This window comes from Meleagris gallopavo, chromosome 1 (genome assembly GCF_905368555.1).
Source record: "Meleagris gallopavo chromosome 1, MGAL_WU_HG_1.1, whole genome shotgun sequence".
NCBI classification, from domain to species: domain Eukaryota; kingdom Metazoa; phylum Chordata; class Aves; order Galliformes; family Phasianidae; genus Meleagris; species Meleagris gallopavo.
Genome location: NC_139404.1, coordinates 43,332,330 through 43,352,750, shown reverse-complemented (window position 1 = coordinate 43,352,750; position 20,421 = coordinate 43,332,330). Strand labels below are relative to the sequence as shown.

The 20,421-nt window shown below is 34.8% G+C and overlaps 1 protein-coding gene across 1 annotated transcript; it reads left to right on the top strand.

Moving 5' to 3' along the window:
- Positions 1-586: 586 nt before the first annotated feature.
- EPYC (epiphycan) lies at positions 587-19,799 on the top strand. The gene is made up of 6 exons (XM_010708998.3): positions 587-766; positions 11,948-12,101; positions 14,540-14,698; positions 16,184-16,386; positions 17,920-18,015; positions 19,012-19,799. The coding sequence occupies exons 1-6, from the start codon at positions 599-601 to the stop codon at positions 19,180-19,182; spliced, it is 951 nt and encodes a 316-aa protein (XP_010707300.3). The 5' UTR covers positions 587-598; the 3' UTR covers positions 19,183-19,799.
- Positions 19,800-20,421: the final 622 nt, after the last annotated feature.

The window sequence follows — 20,421 nt, the reverse complement described above, 5'->3', positions numbered from 1 at the left end:
AAATATGCCACATCCTTTGAACTTAAAACGACACTATGTCAGAACAGCTATTGGATGAAAAAGTGCCTTGATTATGCTCATCCGAAGAGAGCAAGGAAAGAGGTCCTAATGTTTTTGAATACATTTTGGTAGGGAAGAAAGACAAAATTACACTGGACATTTCAAAGTATGATTTATTGTGATAGATTAAAAAATAATAACTTACCCTTGGCTAATTTCTCAAAAGCTCTTTCTAGTGATACATTTGAAATAGTAAATTATAGATGAAAGGAATAAAGATCATTATACAAACTTTTTTTACCCTTTAGATTTCTTCTCACTGAGGTCAGTTTATTTTTATACCATTCTGATACAACAAAAATCAGTAGGTCCTTCCTTTATTAGCTAAATGTTAGTATGACCAAAGCTATCTGCAGAAATTCTCTGATCCAAAATAAACCTTTGAGACATTGTGAATAAATATGAGCATCAAAATCATTGCTGCATGAAAAGAACCACTGTATTTCTGAGATTAAATTTTCATGGATTACTTGCAATTATCATATTGGTCACATTTTGTTCATTTTCTTCTCTTTCAGGGAAAAAAAAAAAAAGCAGAATGAAGACGTTTGTAAATATTTTTCTGGGATTTTTTATCTTTGAGTATGTTGGAGCTGTACCTATCACTGACCCTGTAACTTATGATTCTGAGTTCTATGATGTTTCACTTGGAGAACTGCCTCACCCATTTGTCTATGCTGAAAATGAGCAATCTGACCAATTAGAGGTAATGAGAACTTTTAATTTTTCTGTTCTTTTAAAGTACATAACTGCGACAGCTACAGATGGCTTTTGTTGGCCATGAAAACATATAGCAGACAAATCTGCTCATTTTATTGCCTTTTGTTGATCAACAATCAATGCTCTGTGCTAATAACACACTGTTGTCAGTTCACATTTTCTCCAGTCTAAAAATGTGGCCAAATTTTTTCCCTATTCATTTGTGTATGTGTGATCAGGCAGGAGATTCCTCACTTTGTTGCAAGTTGTGACAGAGATTGTCCCAGTGATTTGTCCATATGAGAGACTGAAGCAGCTGATACAGGGCATGCAGGATTCCCCATGACATGAGGTTGTGAAACGCTGTTACCTGAGGTTATTTCTCATAATAACGAATATGTTAAACACAAGTATTTTAGGCTATAAAAAGTAGTGATTACTATTTCTGTTAGAAAAGTGAACAAAAGGAAGTGAGAAAGGAAAAGAGAAAGAGCTTGAATTGAAAAACAAGAATGGAAGGAATATTACTGAAGAAAAATTCTGTCATATTCTGAGACAGTGTGGCCTGTAGAAGACATGACTCAATTTGTTGAGCTTAATGCTCTCTTCTCGGTTCTTGTATTTCTCTATGTTACTAAAAAGCTACATTAGTGCTAATCTCACTCTGCTTCGTAGCCATGGGCAAAAGTTCCATGAAGGTGATATAAGCACTGTGTGATACAGCACTGAGTGGATATCTGGATACTAGGGGATGTTCATAATAGAAGATAAGTAAAAAAAACTAGTTAGGTAATATAGGTAATTTTGTGTGGTTGCTTTGTTTTTGTTTCTGCTTTTGACTTTTTTTTTTTTAATTACATATAGTATTTTAATAGTTTCTTACATAACAGTACATAATTCATGAAAATGTGCTCCTCTTAGTGATTCATGATTGCACTGAGAAAGACAGTAGCTAGTGTTTCATCAAGGTGAAATCAAGGTAGCAGCATGAAAATCAAAGGAAAAAGAGACAAAATTTACAGATAAGTATATTTCAAAACTAGCAAATTGGAATGATAAATATCATCTCAACGTCTGCATTAGGATCAGAACCTCACAGTTTAGAGGAAATACATTTTCTAATCTAAGAAGGACTGTGAAGAACTTCGGCCTAGAGGAATGATTTTGTCATTGATCCACTTCCCTGTGCCATGCAGATTCAAAGCTCTTTAAATACTCATTCATCTGTGCTTTCTTCCTTGAAAAATTCATCTTCAACTTTAAATCACTGGATGCTTGTGCTTCATTTTAGGGAGCGATAACTCTGAGTTTCTATGCCTTTTATTCCTGAGAATGTACCAGTCCTATAGATTTCTCAGTAATGTCCTGAATGCTAAGTGCAGCTGTCTTCTGGTCTCCCTATGACATGCTATGATACTATTGTCTGTATGACCCCTCTTCAAGTTTCTGAGGGACATTAGGCAAATAAGGCAAGTCTCCTGTGGCTCTCTTCCAGCTGAAAGGAAATTCAGAATAATCAATTTTATATCAAACAAGATAAAGCAGATCCTATCTCAGTTTGCTATATTTAGGGAAACATGGAATAGAAACAAGACATCAAAAATATTTATTTTGTCTCGTAAACTTCTCCAAAGTAGGATTTTCTCCCATTGCTGAGCTCTTTATCCAGTCTTCTTAAAATTCTCCAAGTGAAGGTCATCAATCATAGCAGCTGGACAGAATGTTACTTTAAGGATGAATGGATGGACCTCCCTGTGAGAGCTGTTTTTTCCCAGATCTTTTGCCAAAATCCTTTGCTTACATTCATTTTCCCATGTACCACCCCAAAGAAGCCTAAGCATTCATAGTTCCCAAAGCCCAAAGGAGAGCTCAGGGTGGTCAGTGTTACAGAAATCAGAAAGCTTTTATAGACTTTTAAGTCAGTTATCATTCAGATACTCTAAACATTATTGTCATCACTCATGTTTTATAAACAACACATATGATTTTCACTGAGAGGGTGGTGAACTGCTAGCACAGACTTCCCAGAGAGGTTGTGGATGCCTTGTCCCTGGAGGTGTTCAAGGCCAGGTTGGATGGGGCCCTTGGCAGCCTGATCTAGTACTTGATGTTGCAGCTGGCAACCCTGCCTGCAGCAGTGGGTTGGAACTTGGTGATCCTTGAGCTCTGTTCCAACCCAAGCCATTTTATGAATTTATGACTTCTCAATCACTGTTACAACTTACCATGAAGATGCAAACTACACATCTCTGTGTGCAGCCCTGTGTATAGAACTGAAGTATTTACTGAAGGTCATGGGTTAGATTTTATTATGCATAGCTTAAATGATGAGCAGTACCACAGAGGCACATACAAATAGCAGGCCTTCATTCGATCCAAATGGAGTGCAGTAACTCTTTAGGACCTGATTTGCATTTTGCTTTAGAGACCTCCAAATAATGCTTTAGCTTTCTGGTAGTCTGAAAAACTGAAGAAATGTTATCTGTTGTTGCTCTCTTCAGTTCTTTGCAAAGATAAATCATTCTACATAACAGATTTTTAGATTCACAGTTCAAACTTTTCCTGACACATTTTTAGACTAATTGGAAAATTTAAAGCTTTTCCAGGCTCATACTTCCAACTGATTTTGAGATGGTCTATGAGTCAAACTTGCACTAGGACTTCAGATGAGATGCTTCTGCTTATTTCAAGGGGCATTAGGTCCTTGTGAATGTCAAAGAATTGAACTAAAGTACCTGTGTCAGTTATATCCTTTCCAGAATGCTACCCAATGTGTCCTGTAATCAGTTGCTGAGTGTGCAATCACCAAACTGAAAGACCTACAAGTAATTAGGAGGGGAATCCTATCTCTCATTCTATCTGGTTAAAATTAGGTGTTGCATCTCAAACTCATCCTCTCTTTTGGGACACCCATTTTACTCAAAGATACCTATGTCTGGCTGAGTTCTGAAATTTTAATTTAACAAAGCTAACAGTGACAAAAGAGGCATGACTTCTATAATTTCAATACTGAGTTTTGAAAAGTTAACAATGGAAATCAGATGTTCTCTAGCAACGCCTGCTAAAATAAGCTTGTAATTTCTTGCATTCTTTTCATTGTATACAATAAATGTACATGGAACACATTTTTAGTACAAAGATTTTGCTTACAGCTGGGAATTGGAGGATTGTACAGAATCCTGAATCAAAGTTGTGCATTGGCATGTATTAGATCAAAATTGGGCTACAAAACCTGTGGTTTCTAAGTGTCTAAGTTCTGAAACATGAAAGTCCAAGCCAAGACTGCTGCCAAAGGACATTTGTTGCCAAGAAAACCTTACTAACACATCAATCAGAAAGAAAACTTTATAAAGACTTTAAGGAGAACAGTAAAAATTGCAGATAAAGGCAAAAAGGCAATGCATACACACACACACAATCACAAAAGAGCAACAGCAATGAAAAAAGAACAACAACAAAAAGGAAAATAAGAATACAAACCTTTTACCAAGATTGAAATTTCAAGGTCCTGGAGGAGAAAGACTGCAAAGATATGTCACTGTAAAGTTATCTACAAACTTTGTATTGGTTTTAGCTGACAGTTACAACTTGCATAAACATGCATTGTACCATCCCTTTCCTTCATAGCAATTTTTTGTTTATTATTTTCAATGAATATTTATGTCACAGTGGGGTCCAAAGGCCCCAGTCAAGACTATGTCTTCATTGTCCCAACTGCTCTGCAAATGTGTACTGATTTCATTCCTTAAAATGGATATGATGAAGTCAGTCTGTCAAAGAGACTGTTGTGTAACTTCTTGTTTATGCTAACAGAAGTTCTTCCCTCTTTGAAACTAAAACTCTGTTTGGATATGAGACAAATAAATTGTGCGTAGATATTCCTATGTGCATCAGCTAATAAGGTTTAATGAAATCATATTACACACTTTTGATTACACTGCCTATTAAATTTAACTAGTCCATTTTCCCTCAGTTAGGAAAAATTATGACAGAAAATAGGAACTGAAAAGACATGGACAGCAGAAAAATAATGCTGCCTAATTCATTGGTACCAGTGAGGCTGAGAAGGGAGAAAGCTAACCTAGCACTAAATAAGCAGCAAAAAAAAAGAAGGTCCATGTCTGTGTACACAGAATACATGAGCTGGGTAGTATGGATCCAGGAGAAAATTAGCACTGTAAAAAAACCTAATATCTAAAATTGCATTTGTGTATTGAATTTGAATCAAACTGCTAATAGAATGTTCTCAATACTGCTCAAAGAAAAGAACATGAGTCATAAATACACATTCACATAAATGTATCTGCATATGCACACAAAGGATTGCTGCTGTTACTGTAACAGAAATGAAGATGGCTGTTACTTGTGCAAGAATTCCAACTTGCCCATATTCAGTGTTGAAAGAAGCTTAACTGCTTTTCTGACTTTGTAGTAGGTTTCTGATTAAGCTAGAGACTTAAAAGTGGGTATACATCATACAGACTTTAAAAAAGCTTATGAATTGGCACAACTAAAGTAGAAGTAAAATAACTATATAGTTAATAAGGGAATTAAGTTTACCATTTGGAGCTTTATTTAGGCAATGTTCTATTTGAGCTTTGAATACAGCTCTTACTTTCACTCTGATTCTGTATGCTTCTGTGTGGATATCTCCACAAAGACCAGACATTTCCAGCCACCCACCCCCCCTTGTCCTGTCACTATCAGATCATGTAAAAATTCTTCGGCTCATAAGCTCTCTTCAGGTACTGGAAGGAAGTTCTAGTAAAATAGTCCAAGAAAAGCTAGTCTCTCCTACATATCTACACAAAAAGTTATAAAGATTAAGTATACTGGCTAAAATAATCTTAAATACCTAAAACACTGAAAATAGTCATAACATCAGTTACCACTACTCTAAGAGAATAAACTGCAATCCTCCTCCTGCCTCAAACAGTGAAATAATCGGCAGTTGTTGTCCTAGTCTGAAGGCACGAAATTGGTCCAGCTTAAGCTCATTACTTAAGTATAACTATCACCAGCCTTGAAATTCCTGTGCGAGAGATGAGAGCCGAAACTTGACAGTGAGATTACACCTTTTACAATAGATGCTTGCTACCTTGATATCCTCGAGCACTTAAGCATTTTTTGCCAGACATCCAGCCTTACGACCTCTTCCAGAAAGAACAGATGTGTATCCTTCCTACTAATACGGATTGTGACGTAAGGATACAGATATTCGATAAAATTAACCCAGATTTCTAAATTTGTATGCATGGCTGTATGTCTTTTTTTCTGAATACAAGTAAGCTTTTAATGTGCACCTCTATCCCATTTAAAAAACATTTAAGATAAGAAACATTTTAGAGTGAGTCAAAACAAGATACAGATTTTAAAGAAAAATTTCTGGTGTTTAGAGTCCAGAACATGGTCTGGTATACAGTTCAAAGCAGAGAGGGCTGTGGTTCTGCTCTGAGTCTCCTCTGTTGTCTCTATCTTTGCTCATGTACAGTGATTTTCTAATGCACGGTACACGAATAATCCTTTGAAAAATTCTCAGTTCATCACTAATTAGGCTACATAATCACATTTGCTTTGGTTTGCTCCCATTCTGTCCTGAATTTTCCCTGTTTGGATAGCCTCTGGCTTTGCTTCAGCATCTCATCCATGCTCTCCTCTCTCCTTCATTTGATAGTTAGGAAGTCTTCTGGAACAGAAATTTTTGTGATGCCTACCTTGGCAGGCTAACAAGTATATTCTCTCTTGGTTGAATGTCCTCATCACTTTCTCCTTTGTCTTGTATTCTTGTTCTAGACCTGTTACAAAATAGTTGTCAGCTGATTTTACACTAACAGTCCACTCTGTGAAGACATACCTAAACTGTTAGAAATTTTTCTAATTCTGAAGATGCAACAGCTTGTGAGGATTATATCTGTATCACGGTGGCTGGGCTACATGCATATACCAGTTTGGATCAAATCAGATGAAATATCTTAGCACTGTAAGCTATAGAAATGAGATGAAGAATAGACACGACACCAGACTTTGATGTCTAGTGAAAAATATTATTGCTTCCATATTGTTTCCTGCACAGCCAAAGGAAGATGGACAGGCACCTCAGGAAGTTGAACTGAACCACTCTCAGGAGGTGACTCTTTTTTGCCTGTCCACATAAAAGTAGTTTAAGTTGCTAAACAGGATATTTTAATTCAATACTGAAGTTAAGTGGAGCGACTACAGTCCTTTTCTGTTCATGTTTCTAACAGTGTTTTGTTGGAGTGTACTCAAAGAAATCACAGTGCGTTTAGGAAAAGCTAGGTTGATGAATTGAACAAAAGCATGTTCAGCTCCAGCAATGCCTGATCTGACTGCAATGCATGAGAAAATATGCTTGAGATGCTGAACCTCCTCTACAGGTAGCTCTGAAAGTCAAACTGAAGTTGCTTCTGTGGGTTGACAACATTCCTGGTAGAAACTCCAGCAGGCTGAGTGGTCTCCAAGTTTGTTTAACTGACTGTGTATGTTCACTTTGTGGCTTGGATCAGCAAGAACTGCTGTGGTAGTCCTCATTAAGTAGCTGAGATTAGTTTTCAGCTCTGATGAAAACTTTTCATGATTCAAAGAGCCCTTTTCTGATTTCTAAAACTGGCGTGGTATTTCTCTGCAATTTGTTTTCCACAATTTCATCACTATTCCAAAGAATAATGTCTGCTCTAGGCTTGCTTAAGGATTACATAGCTTTCAAACGAGAATGTTAGAAATCTGTAATTTCAAACAGTGTTGCTATGAGACTTTAACTTAATTAATGTTAATTAATTAATTGATGGAAATCCTGATTTAGCTCCATTTATATGGAATTTCTGCATTCTCAGACAACAGAATTTGTAAGTAAAATCCCTATTCCAGTGCTGTGCAACATGAGTATTTTTACTCAGCTATAATCAGACATGACACAGCTACAAAAAGTCAATAAGAGAAAAGAAGATCTTAAATGCAAAATTCAAGAAGAAATTAGTAGGTGCCACTTTTGGAAAGAAAAACAAACCAATAACTTCTTCCACAATTTAAGTATTTTCTTGTAAGCGTTTGACAGTTTCAGGACAGCAGTAGGGGAGCTAGTTTGTTCTGGTGGGCCAGTGTGTTGGAAGAACTGCCCCTTCAAGTTTATAATGTTTCTTTTTAAGTTATGAACTTCAGCTTGTGTTTTTAAGCATATTTTCTGCAGTAAAAGAGATCTGAGACAAGGCACACATGAGATTCTCCTGTAGATTTAAACTTATTACATAAAATATATCAATCTTGATCCTAGAAGCTATTGAAGTCTTTTGTAGACATTAAACAATATGCAAAACCTCAGAAGAAAATGGGGCGAGTGATGGCTTCAAGCCTTGCCATTTCCCTCACTGAATTCCTTTGCATTCTGTATTTCTGTTCATTGTACAGCTTATGCGGATCCATGGTCCTAATGTACGTTACTCATCTACATTTCCAGTCTGTTCCACTACTGCTGACTATTACCCCACAAACATTCTTTCATCTTTTTTTTTTTTTTTTCTTTTCACATTTCAGCTTCCTGAGCCTTTTCTAATCTTTAAACCTTTACACTTTTTTCCTACCTCTTTTTCAGGTAATGATGAGAGATAAATACCTACAAAATCTGTTTTGAGTTGATGGCAGGAGCTCTTCAGATGTTCTTTTCTTTGCTGATTGTGGTAGGAGGCCAGCTTATACTAGTTGTCTAGCCCGTGGATGACTGGTTACATGACTAGGCTTTCACCAGTTGTGTTTTATCACTCATTCAGTATGTTCAGATTTCTTTACTCTTAATTTTTTTAACTTTCTGATCTGAAAGTGCCTCTGAATTGGTCAGCCACATTGAACAGTTTCATTTTCAGTTATAGTGACACTCAGAAAATATAGGAGAAAAATATATATTTCATGAATATTTCATGACATCTTAATAAACATATTACTCTGCTTACAGCATGCTTTGTAGCTAATACTGGTATTGGTATTCACTAAATCTCTCAATTGATTCCAAAGGCAGAGTAGAATAGCTTCATATCATGTCGTTTGATGTGATGTGATTGTTTTTCACTGTTCTCTTATGACATGTATTATGTCCGTCTTTAAAGGCTAATTATGATTTGAAGACCTGTATATATTGGCAAAGAGATATATCCTCTATCTTTATAATATTAATCTTGCTTTGCATTTTTTTTTTAATATATTATTTAGAATAGCAAAGGAAATACAAAAGGAAACAAACAAAAAAAAATTGAAGAAGAGAGATCTCATAAAGTGATCTAAAAATATTTCTTTTTTTTTTATAAAGTGTGTGTTGCCAAAAAAAGCAACAAACATCTGGAAGACAAAAGATCATTCTGTACAATACACAGTCAAAGAAACATCTTTGTCTTGTTACAGTCTTGCATGATTTATCAAATATGTAGAAAATAGAAAACTATATGGATCAGATGACCAGTAATGGGAAACAGACTGTTATCTCTAGGTTACTGGTTCAAGTCCAGTCTATGTACAGCAAGCAAATGCTGCTCATGTTCTGGGACTGGTATGTAATACATTTAAACTCCTATTACTAGTGCAAAAATGGCAATGTCATAACATTCCTTGCAATAGTTGGTGTTTTTTTTATGATGGTGACAACAGATGCAAGAGATCGAACAGATATTAATGTGGGCTGCTTGGAATAATTTCTCTAGAAGAAATGTGGGCAGAAGTTTATCTATGCATCCCCAAAATGAGATCATATCCTGTAACAAAAGAGTGAGAAAAAACAATCCAGAAACAGAATTACTAGAAGTTAGCATCTCTGCCTTGCTACCCAACAACAGTGACTAAAGAGCTAAGAACAGCTGAACGGCAAAAGGCAGAGAAAGAAAACTGCGGATCTCAAATATCATAAAGTAAACCCTCAAATGTTCAGAGAAAGATAGTGTAGATGATTCAAATCCTGTGACAACTGAAAGGAATGTTTTCCTAGGTCTATTTACAAACCCTCTCTTGAAAATGCTTCTATCCAGAATGTTGTTTTCTGTAGAATTGCCACAAAATATGTATATAAAGCTGTTAATAAGTCTCAAAATCTATGGATTTTATTCAGGTCAGGGACTCTTAACTGATGTCCTCTGGTGAAGAAGTAGACAGCATGTGCAAGTACTTTAGTGCAGTGCAAGCCTGGGTCAATAAAAGTCTGGAATGTATCTCTCCCTCTAGGCTTTCTCCATTCAGAGAACATCTGTCCCATTTCCTTTGTTCCCAAAGTCTTCTTTAGATTTGTCCACAAGTCTATTCCTGCTTAAGCTTCTTACTGTTAGTGCTACAGATGGGAACATTTTGTATTTGTCTACACAAAGGAGCAAGGTACAGCCTCACTCCTATTTACACCAACAGGTTACTCAGTCATAGTTCATCTCAAGTTCATTTTGCTCACTTGATGACCACGCATTCTACAAAGTTATGATCCTAATAACTAAATCAGCACATATTTATCTGTAAATATGGCCTATAGTGATGTAACTAGGGAATATACAGAGACCCTAAAGCCCATTCAGTCCAAATCTAATTCATATAGATATTAGATTGTAGCAAAGACATTATTCATGCTTGAATCTGAGACCTAGCATTTCATGTGTGCTATTTCTTCTAACTTGTGTAGTCTAAATAGAAAACCTAATTTTAAAAATTCTTAAAGACCTGTCCCGTATGGATGCAATCTACATCTTTTATTGGCCTTTACTACTACGATTTATGGATGTGAGTATGAGCAACTTGAACAACCAGTTCTCCAGTGGGATAGCAAAGCCAGCAGTAAAGGGGTAATGATCTAGAAGTATGAGAAGTTGTCAGGTGAGAAACTCAGGATTCAACAGCTTTATTTGTGCTAGAAAGCTGCAGTGAAGGGAAACATAAAGTTTAACTTTACGTTTGAGTGCCTTTGTGCAAGATGAAAGTAGTGAGACAAAAATCCTACTTTTGATACTCTATTTTAGATAGACTGTAAGGAGTGTTAACTGCAGCACTAGGGTGCAGCAACCAAAGAGTAGTATACATTAACTAACATTTAAACAGCACCTCAATGTGCAAAGCACCGTAAGAACCCTAATTCACTGTTCTGGATTTAAAAAATAAGTGCATTTTCAAAGGAGAGCCTGAGGGGCTCAAACATGGGGAAATCAAGATACAGCAGTAAAGCAAAATGCAAAGGTTAGATAACTACAGTGCATTCTTAGTGTCTGGGTGATTACAGGAAAATGCACTGCCTCTTTGCAAATGTGGGCCCCTAGAGCAACAAGCTTGGTGAGTCTACAACACTGTTTTATGAGAGATGATATGACATGAGAAAATTCCCACATTTTATTTTTTTATTTTGAAGTTATCCTATAGAAAAATCATGTCATTTTTAGAATGATCACATTAAAATTGACTAAATATCTTAATTATATTCAATAGAGGATTTAAAGAAGAAAAAATTATTTCTTGTTCTGTGAAGAGATCTGACAAATTTTATAGAATTTTTCTAAATTAGTATTTTATCTAATAACTTTTATTTTTAATTCTTCCTCTTACATAACATATCCACAAACAAATGAAGCTAATCAGGGTGTTCAGTTATTCACACTAAGAACAAATTTTGACAAAAATACTCATGACATGTTAGTATTGCATTCACTTGAACTGCAGAATTCTTGAATAATAACTTTTTAAAAGTATGTTACTGTTTTTAAAACAGTAATAGTGGCTTCACAGCCACACTGAATTTGAAGTTATGATGATCAAGTTACCATTATCATAGATAAATAGCAGGCATATTTTTGATGCTTCACAGCAAATTTTAATTCATTGTCACACAGAGCAATGTCCAGCTTTATCAGAAAAATGGTGTGTTTAAATAAAGCAGATAAAAGTATTTTGTTAGTACATGTTGTTATTGATGAAATATATGCAGCTTGCATTCATGTGTGCAAACAGCACATTTAAAAATTAAGATAAAAAGATAATAAGCATGCTGAAGTTTTATGATTTGTTTACACACCACCAGAATTCACTCTATCTGCCTGATAAAATGCAGCTTGAGCACTAAACTTCAGAACTTATGTGACCTCTACTGGCAGACTATAAGTAACTGGAAGACAAACAGCTGCCAGTGGAAGTAAACAGTAACATTTCTCTCTTAACTTTTTCCCAGACAGAGATTGGGACTGCAATACCTTCGATAATTCAAGAGAGTTATTCTTCTGCACCACTGACAGAAGAACCTGAGGAAGAAGCATCAACGCCAAAATTAATTGATGGATCTTCTGCACAAGGGTCCGGGGTTCTTGTGCCCCAAACTCAAGACGGTTAGTATGAAAGCACAACAAGATTGTGCTGTTAATAATTAGGATTTGCTAGTAGTTCCTCTAAACCCATAGTTGAAGACTATTGTAGTTATTCATGTCTGTGATAAGTCTGTGTTGTATAGTGACCAACACACAACAGAAAAAGCCTAAATATTTTTTACCATGTTTAAAAACATACCTGACTGCCATGGAAGATAAATGAAAAGAAAAGCTCGAGCTTCCAAAACTGTGTGTGTCTGATGAGGAGAAATGAATAATGTCTTAGTCTGTTTTTTCTTCTATTAATAGTGAACATTGACCAGACGAAAACATTATACATATGCCAAAACAAACAGAAGTGGAAATGACAATTTCCCAGGAGAATCCTGAAAACCCCTTACAACTTCCTTCAATTTTTAAAACTTTAGGAAGTTAGAATTACATTTCACATACATATTACATATGATGAATACTTCATCTATCAGACTTTTTGAGCATTGAATGTAAAACAACTAGTGCATCAAATGAAAAGATGCATGGGGGAGGCCAGGGGCAGTAACATATCAAATAAGATTATTTGATGCCTTTATTTTTTTCAGCAACATATTTTCCTCTCAGATTTTGCTGCTGTTCTTGGCTTCACACTGGACAGAAGATTACAAAGCCCAGAAACATCAAGCCAAGTTCATTTATCTTTTTGACATATTTTTGAATCCTTACCCTACGCTTATCCTTTTTTAGCCTACTCTAGACAAAGTGATAAGTACAAGTCCTTCAAATAGGACATAAGAAGAAATGCTCTTCCTGTACTATGTTGCAATATTTCAAAGAATAAAATCAGCCATTCTCAACTCTGCATTCATTTAGGTCTAAAATTATTGGAATGATTCAAGCTATGACAATTTGTTTTCTCCCTGTAGCTAGTTTAAACCACCCTTTGAAAGAAGTTAGGGAAATTAGAAATAAAAGTTTAATCTTTATAGAAATGTTATTCTTAGTTACCCAAGTGGATATTAACAAATAAAAGAGTATTCTGGTCATCTGTAATTTTTAATCTTGCTTGAAAAGACAGCACATGTATAGCTTGTCCTTCAGCTAGTAACTGTTTATTGTTGATAACTGGCACTGATTAAGAAGGCAAATCTTCTACAGGTAGTCTGGGAGAAAATCTCATTTGCAAAAATAATACTTCCATACTCATTAATTATGCTACTAGTTTATAACTAACTAGAACAACCAGCTATCTGCTACAAAAAAGGAAGAAACATGAAACAGAGGAATATTTCTATAGCACTAAAAGATGACAAACAGGGGAGACCTAATTGTGTCCTTCCAGTACTTGAAGGGAGCATTTATATGCAGGAGGGGGAACAACTGTTTACATAGATTGATAGTCATAGGACAAGGGGGAATGGTTTTAAATTGAAGCAGGGGAGATTTAGGTTAGATATTAGAAGGAAGTTTTTCACACAGAGAGTGGTGACACACTGGAACAGGTTGCCCAAGGAGGTTGTGGATGCTCCATCCCTGGAGGCATTCAAGGCCAGGCTGGATGTGGCTCTGGGCAGCCTGGTCTGGTGGTTGGCAACCCTGCACGTAGCTGGGGGGGTTGAAACTAGATGATCATTGTGGTCCTTTTCAACCCAGGCCATTCCATTATTCTATGATTTTATGATTTATACTAGTACTCAGAAAATGTATCAAAAATGGAACACTCATAGCAACTAGCAACTTTTTCTGCACAAAATAGCACTCAGAACATCCAGTTGATGTCAGAATTATCACAACATTTGAATAGTATGAGAAACACCTGATTTCACTGTCTTCATACAGTTATATGATTAGGAAGAAATGTCTTGCTTTTTCAATTTCATTCTGGTGATAACCATTTTGTTAACACAGTCTTCAAACTACCTTAACTCAGACTGATATAAAGACACTTTTATTCCTGACATTAAATTTCTGAATCATGAAATCTAAATAAAAAGTTCCTAAATAAAAAATTAAAGTTCTCTATAGCTCTGAAAATATTAACTTCCCTACACATTACTTAGAAATACTATTTACAGAAGCAGATTAAGGAAATCAATTTAAGTTTCAGTCATTGGCTGTTAATTTTCCCTTCTAGATGGAAGTGAACTCTTCCTAGATTAGGGTTAAATTGAATTTTGGCTGCTGCTGCCACATAATATTCCACTGCTGTAGCCTGGGACACACAGTATCCTAAGAAATATGTTAAAAGCCCTTCCAAAAGGCATAGTTAGGAAAAAAAAAGTAATTATTTTTAAGGCAGAACTTAATCACTTTGTTGTAATTATATGTTGTGGATCAAGATGGAATAGGACTTACCTTTAGCATCACTAAAATCCTTTATATGCTTAGGTGAGTATTTCATTGTATTATTTTACATATCCTTTTGGACATTTTTTATAACAGTTTTCTTCTAAATTCTTTCACAGGCCTTCCTACATGCCTTTTGTGTACATGCCTAGGAACAACAGTCTACTGTGATGACCACGAGCTAGATGCTGTTCCACCACTGCCTAAGAAAACCATGTATTTCTACTCACGCTACAACCGAATCAGGAAGATAAACAAAAACGACTTTGCTAACTTAAGTATGGAAAATACTATTTTTCCAAATATCTTTATTTTCTGTTCTTCCTGGCACTGTGATTCATTATACATTATGTTTGATGCTAGTAAGATTATACTTATAAACACACATAGAAAAATGGTTTGCTTTGCTTAGAGATCAGTATTTCAAATATTGTCAAAATCTTGAATTACTGAAATAATAAAGTTCATCTGTGTTTTTGCTCTTACCTGCAATAAACTTTAGAAAGATAAAAATAATAATAATTAAAAACAAAAACAAAAACAACAACAACAACAAAAACAATAATGGAATATTTGCAGCATATCAGAACGTACGATTTTCCAAGGTAGATTTAGGTAGATTTACTCCAGAACTATCTAGGAAATTCTTCACTAAATGAAAAATTCTAATTCAAAATCTTGTGTGGCCTGAACTGGCCAAAAATTAGTAATCTAGGAAGCTTTGATTTTCCAGTTTCTTACTTGAGCCATCTTGAAGATACATGATTTTTACACTTACCAGTCTGATGATCAAGCCACTTTCTCTGTTTTGTGTTTTAGACTATCTTTATGTAACAAATGCTTATAGATTTAATGCTGAAAAGTGTTGAATCACTGTCAAAAAAAAAAAGGCTACTGCAATAATTAAAGGGAATAAAAGATTCTCTATAAAAGCAAACTGTAAGTCTTGGATTGGCCAGCATAGTAAAATGAAAGCTGAGAAGTGACACATTTTCCATTTATAAATAAAATAAAGGCAAGAAACACTTAGAAAAGCTAAAAGTTATTTAAGCCTAAATACACTGCTATTAAAAAAGTGAAAGATAGCACAATGAAAAAAAAAGTTAAATAAATGTTAAATAGAATAAAATAATGATTAATGATGAAAAACATTCTGGATAAAAATTATAAGGAAGCCACAGATTAACTGACTTAAAGTTCAAGTCAATGTATATCAATACATTGATATTTATATGTTCTGTGTAAAGTAAGTTTCATTTTCTAATATGTTTTTCACTGGAAAAAATGTTTGAATGTATTTTAGAAAAAAAAGTCAACATATACAATTTCTTACATTACATTCCAGAAGGAAAATGGTGACAACAATGTGGAACCAGATGGAAGAGATTATTTTTATTTCCCTTTAAACTTTTTTTCTTCAAAAGTTAATAATTTAAAATATTTCCAGAACAAATGTAAATTTAACAATTACTGACTTCTTTTACTGAAAGATGTATGATGAATGGCACAAAAATTTTTAAACAGGTTGAAAGGGAGATGTTGATCCCTTCTGCTAGAAACATTAGATGTGAATTATCTGTTCTGAAGTATCTGTTGGCATTACCATGGAAATAAATGGAGAGAATTACCTTCAGAGTTATAAATGTACCCGATTCAAAACTCTTCACCTGTAATTTAAATAGGCTGTTTGCTTTTTTCTTTTTTTTTTTTTAAGTTTCAAGAAATACATTCTGAAATGCTCACTGCATCTTGTTCTCTGCCAGATAACTTAAAAAGGATTGATTTGACTGCAAATCTAATATCAGAGATCCATGAAGATGCCTTCCGGAGACTGCCCCAACTTCAGGAACTTGTGCTCCGTGACAACAGGATAAGGCAACTTCCCAAGCTGCCATCTACCTTGACTTTCATTGATGTTAGTAAAAACCGGCTTGGTCGCAAGGGAATCCGTAACGAGGCATTTAAAGTAAGTCCAGGTTTCACAGGAAAATCCTTTCTTCCTCTCTCCAAACTGAAGTAGAATGTGGTCTGAAAAACAGCCTTAATATCTCTCCTGCAGTAGTAAAGCTATTGAGATTATAGTCATCGCTACTGTGCTGATTGCCAGGCAAGCAATAAAAATGGAACAAGATGAATGAACACTACCAGCTGAACATTAAAGCCCTATTTCTTTTTTTTTTAATGAAGATCCAGACAAGACATACAATGGCATACTGTATGTACAAGCCAATCATCCACACTGCTAACAAAACACAGGGAGAACAGGCTCCAGAAAGCTCCTTTATCTCCTCTTACAAGCAGACAAGAGGGCACAGAAAAGCTATGGATGCTACTGCTTCAAAATTACTCTGCTTTCTACATGGGAAACGTGCTAGAGTAGATCATCAAATGAATATACTTTCTTCCCATCTTGAAATTGGAACCTCTGAGTGATCACCCTGAGAAATTTTGGTGAAGAGAATCAGCCATGTAATATCTCTACTTGCATGTAAATTCTGAAGTCATTAGGCTGTATTGTAAACATCAAAGAGAATATAACTAGCTTCACACATTAGACTTGGCTCATGTGGACCATCCAATTGCCTCTTAGAAGCTAGTTGTAACCAACTGTGTCTGAACTCATCTTTTGGAAGGTAGCTTATAAGGGAAACAACCAATAGCAACCAGTTATTGAACCAGATGTTTTTACCTAGCCCAATATAAGGAAGGTACTGGGAGAAGGAATGATGAACAAAAATCAGCCTGGAAGTTGAGACTCTGGCCTAGCACCTATTTTTTCTGCATTCTGCATGAGGAGCTCTCAGCCCTTCTCTTCCATATTTAAAAGCACATTCACTCTGATGTCTCAAAAATCCCTGCCGAAAAGAATTAAACAAAAACACTGTACTCAAACAAGTAGTTAGGTACAACTCTGGTGTGTAACAGAAGAAGACGAATGACAGAATTCTACTGAACTTTATTGACCAAGCCAAGTTTATATCATGATATTGTTATAATCATCAGATGAAGCTGCTTCTTCCACTAAACTGTGGAGAAAATTATTTAGCTTTTCAAATCGAATGAGAATTTTATTCTTAGATTAAGCATTTCTTATGTTGTTAAAATTTTTTAAACATAAGTAAGCTTCTGCAAAATCGAGTAAGTTTATCACAAGAACAAGAAAACAGACAAAATAGGGAAGACTTTCTGCATAACTGGTAGAGGCAGTATTTTCAGTTTTCAACATCATTGAAATGAAGTTTCTAATTACAGACATTTCAAAGACCTTTTTCCTTTATTTTTATCCAAACAGTTAATCTTTAACAGAAATAGCTTTCTACTTGTGCAAATGAAAGTTCTTAACTGTCTTTGAGTTTCTGCCTTTTCATCCATATAATGCTGAAGCAAAAGTAGTTACTTTTCAATAGAGATAATCATAGTGATAGATTTCAAATTTACTTGCTAAAGATTTTCAAAAATATTTTAACATCCTCACCTGCTTTCATTCTTCATCTTCTAGGATCTGCATGAATTACAGCATCTTTACATCACTGACAATAACTTGGATCACGTTCCATTGCCACTCCCTGAAAGCCTCCAAGCTCTTCATCTTCAGGTAGGCTACAAAGTAGTGGTACTATGTATCATGTTAATTATAGCAAGTAAAACTGGGAAGTGTGAATATTATCTTGTTTTCTTTCTTCTGTTTATCCAAAAGTCTACGCGCTTGACCCAAATAAACTATTGGAGACATAAATTAACTAATTATTGCAGTATTTGAAGTAAGTAAACTTTAGGTCAGTTAAAAATTTTTGAAATAAGTAAAATTTAGCTCAGTTAAAGGTTTTGTAATGCAATATTTTTCAAACATAAAATACTAGAATGAATTCAGTGCTATATGTTACAGACCAAAACCTGTGAGCCGCATTCTTTCCACACCAGTTTCTGACCAATAAAGTAATAAGGAATAATTTTCAGCCAATCCTCACTTTAAGAGGTGACTTTTTTAGTTCTAATTTCCAGACAATCTTGGATTCAAGCAATTCACTGTTCATAACGGTTCATTTAAAGAATGAAAGCTTAGTAAAGAAAAGGTATATAAGAGGAATTTACATCAAAGGAATAAACTCTAAAACATATAATTTTCACTGTATGTATACAGATGTGGATTAAGCTAACATGAGAGGGCCTGGGAGGAAAGTAATTTATCACAGATCAAATTCCAGATTTGTGCCTTTACAGGTTGAGGCACATCAATCTGTTAAGATAGTAATTTATGTTCTGTGACTTTTGGACGGTCCTATGCTGGTTCCAAGTTGCATTAATAAGGCTGTTCATTATCATTCTCAAAATGATAATGCTCTATTTTTCTACCAAGCCCCTGCTGCAAAACCTGCCTTGGTTATATTGTTTGAGTTATTTAGTTCTGAAATGCTGCACCAGACAAAAGTTTTTCCCTCTGCTTAGGAGATTTCTCAGCTTGGACTTGTAGCCACAATCTTAAATTCTATTATCTCCCTAGACACAGCAAATATATCAATAGCTTTTTCTTTAAAGATTAAAAATTTATTTTCAAGCTACTAACAGACATTTTGGGCTTTTTTGTTTTTAGAACAACAACATTCAAGAGATGCATGAAGATACTTTCTGCAAAATGAGAGATTTCACTTATGTACGCAGGGCTCTTGAGGACATCAGACTGGATGGTAATCCAATCAACTTGAGCAAAACCCCTTATGCATATATGTGTCTACCCCGTTTGCCAGTAGGTAACCTCATCTAAGCTATGACAGAAGCCAGTACTGTCACATATTTTGAGAATTTTTAAGAAAGATTATTAACTCCTTACTACAGTACACATGATACACGTTTTTCAAATGTTGTTAGTTTGGGAAATATTTCCATTAACAATGAAACCGATAATGAGGTACAGATAATGATATGGAATGCTATAAGACAAGTTATTATCTAAACAGCTGTAAGTTTGAAGCAATACTGAGAAAAATGTTTTACTTACAAAAATAGTACTGAAGGCAATGTAAATGCAAAATTTTATCCTGAATCAATGTATGATTTCTAAATTTAAAAAATTTTATATGTTGAAATTGTAACATAGGTGGAAAAGTATTAAAAAGAAAATATATGTACAAAATTGAATATTTATCCCTTTTCATTTGATTGAATATTTTCCTTCTCAGAGACACTCACATTTCTCAGCTATTTTTCTGAAACATCCCTTCACTTTAGAAGAGTACAAACAGTATTCCAAAAGGTATGTTTTCTTTGGAAAACAGAATCTTTCAGTGAATAATAAAACATAAATTAAAGGTAAAATATTTATTAATGTCTTCAGAATTAGTCTTTATAATGCTGATAAAGCCCAAAGCTTTTTTATGTATCTTGGATAAACTGACCTAACAGTTTATCTGGCTAATAAAAATCTCATGTAAAATGAATTGTTTGAGAAATAGTGAGCTTTATTCTGCATGGGAAGTAGGTAAACTCACTGTATTTCTACAGTCACCAAAAAAAAGAAAAAAAAAAAAAGAAAAAAAAGTTGTGGTTCATTGTGTTCTGGACCAGAATTTGAGTCACAAGACATAATAGAAACGAATGTCTTTGAAGAGACATGGCTTAATTTACAGTTGTGTTGTTGTGTTTAACACTGAGCTTTTCTCCTTCGCTATTTGAGAGCATTACCAGTTAAAGATTAGGAAATCCTTTTCCTTTGGATAGTTTGAATAACTTTTCCTTTTAGAGAGAAGGGAATCAAGTGCTCTAATATATTTTTCTATGGAAAGGCCCTCCAAAATGTTTAACAAGTTAATTTGGGTGCTTGCTTATTCCATTCCACAGTGAAAGCCAGCAAATAACACCTGCACATCTGTGATGGTAAAGCTTTGACAAAAGACTTCAGCCAAAACGATCTTCATAAAACAACAAATCCTTCCACTTACAGAGGCTGACATTTGTTTAATATCAAACTTCCCTTTCATATAACTGAATACATGCAGTCATTTAA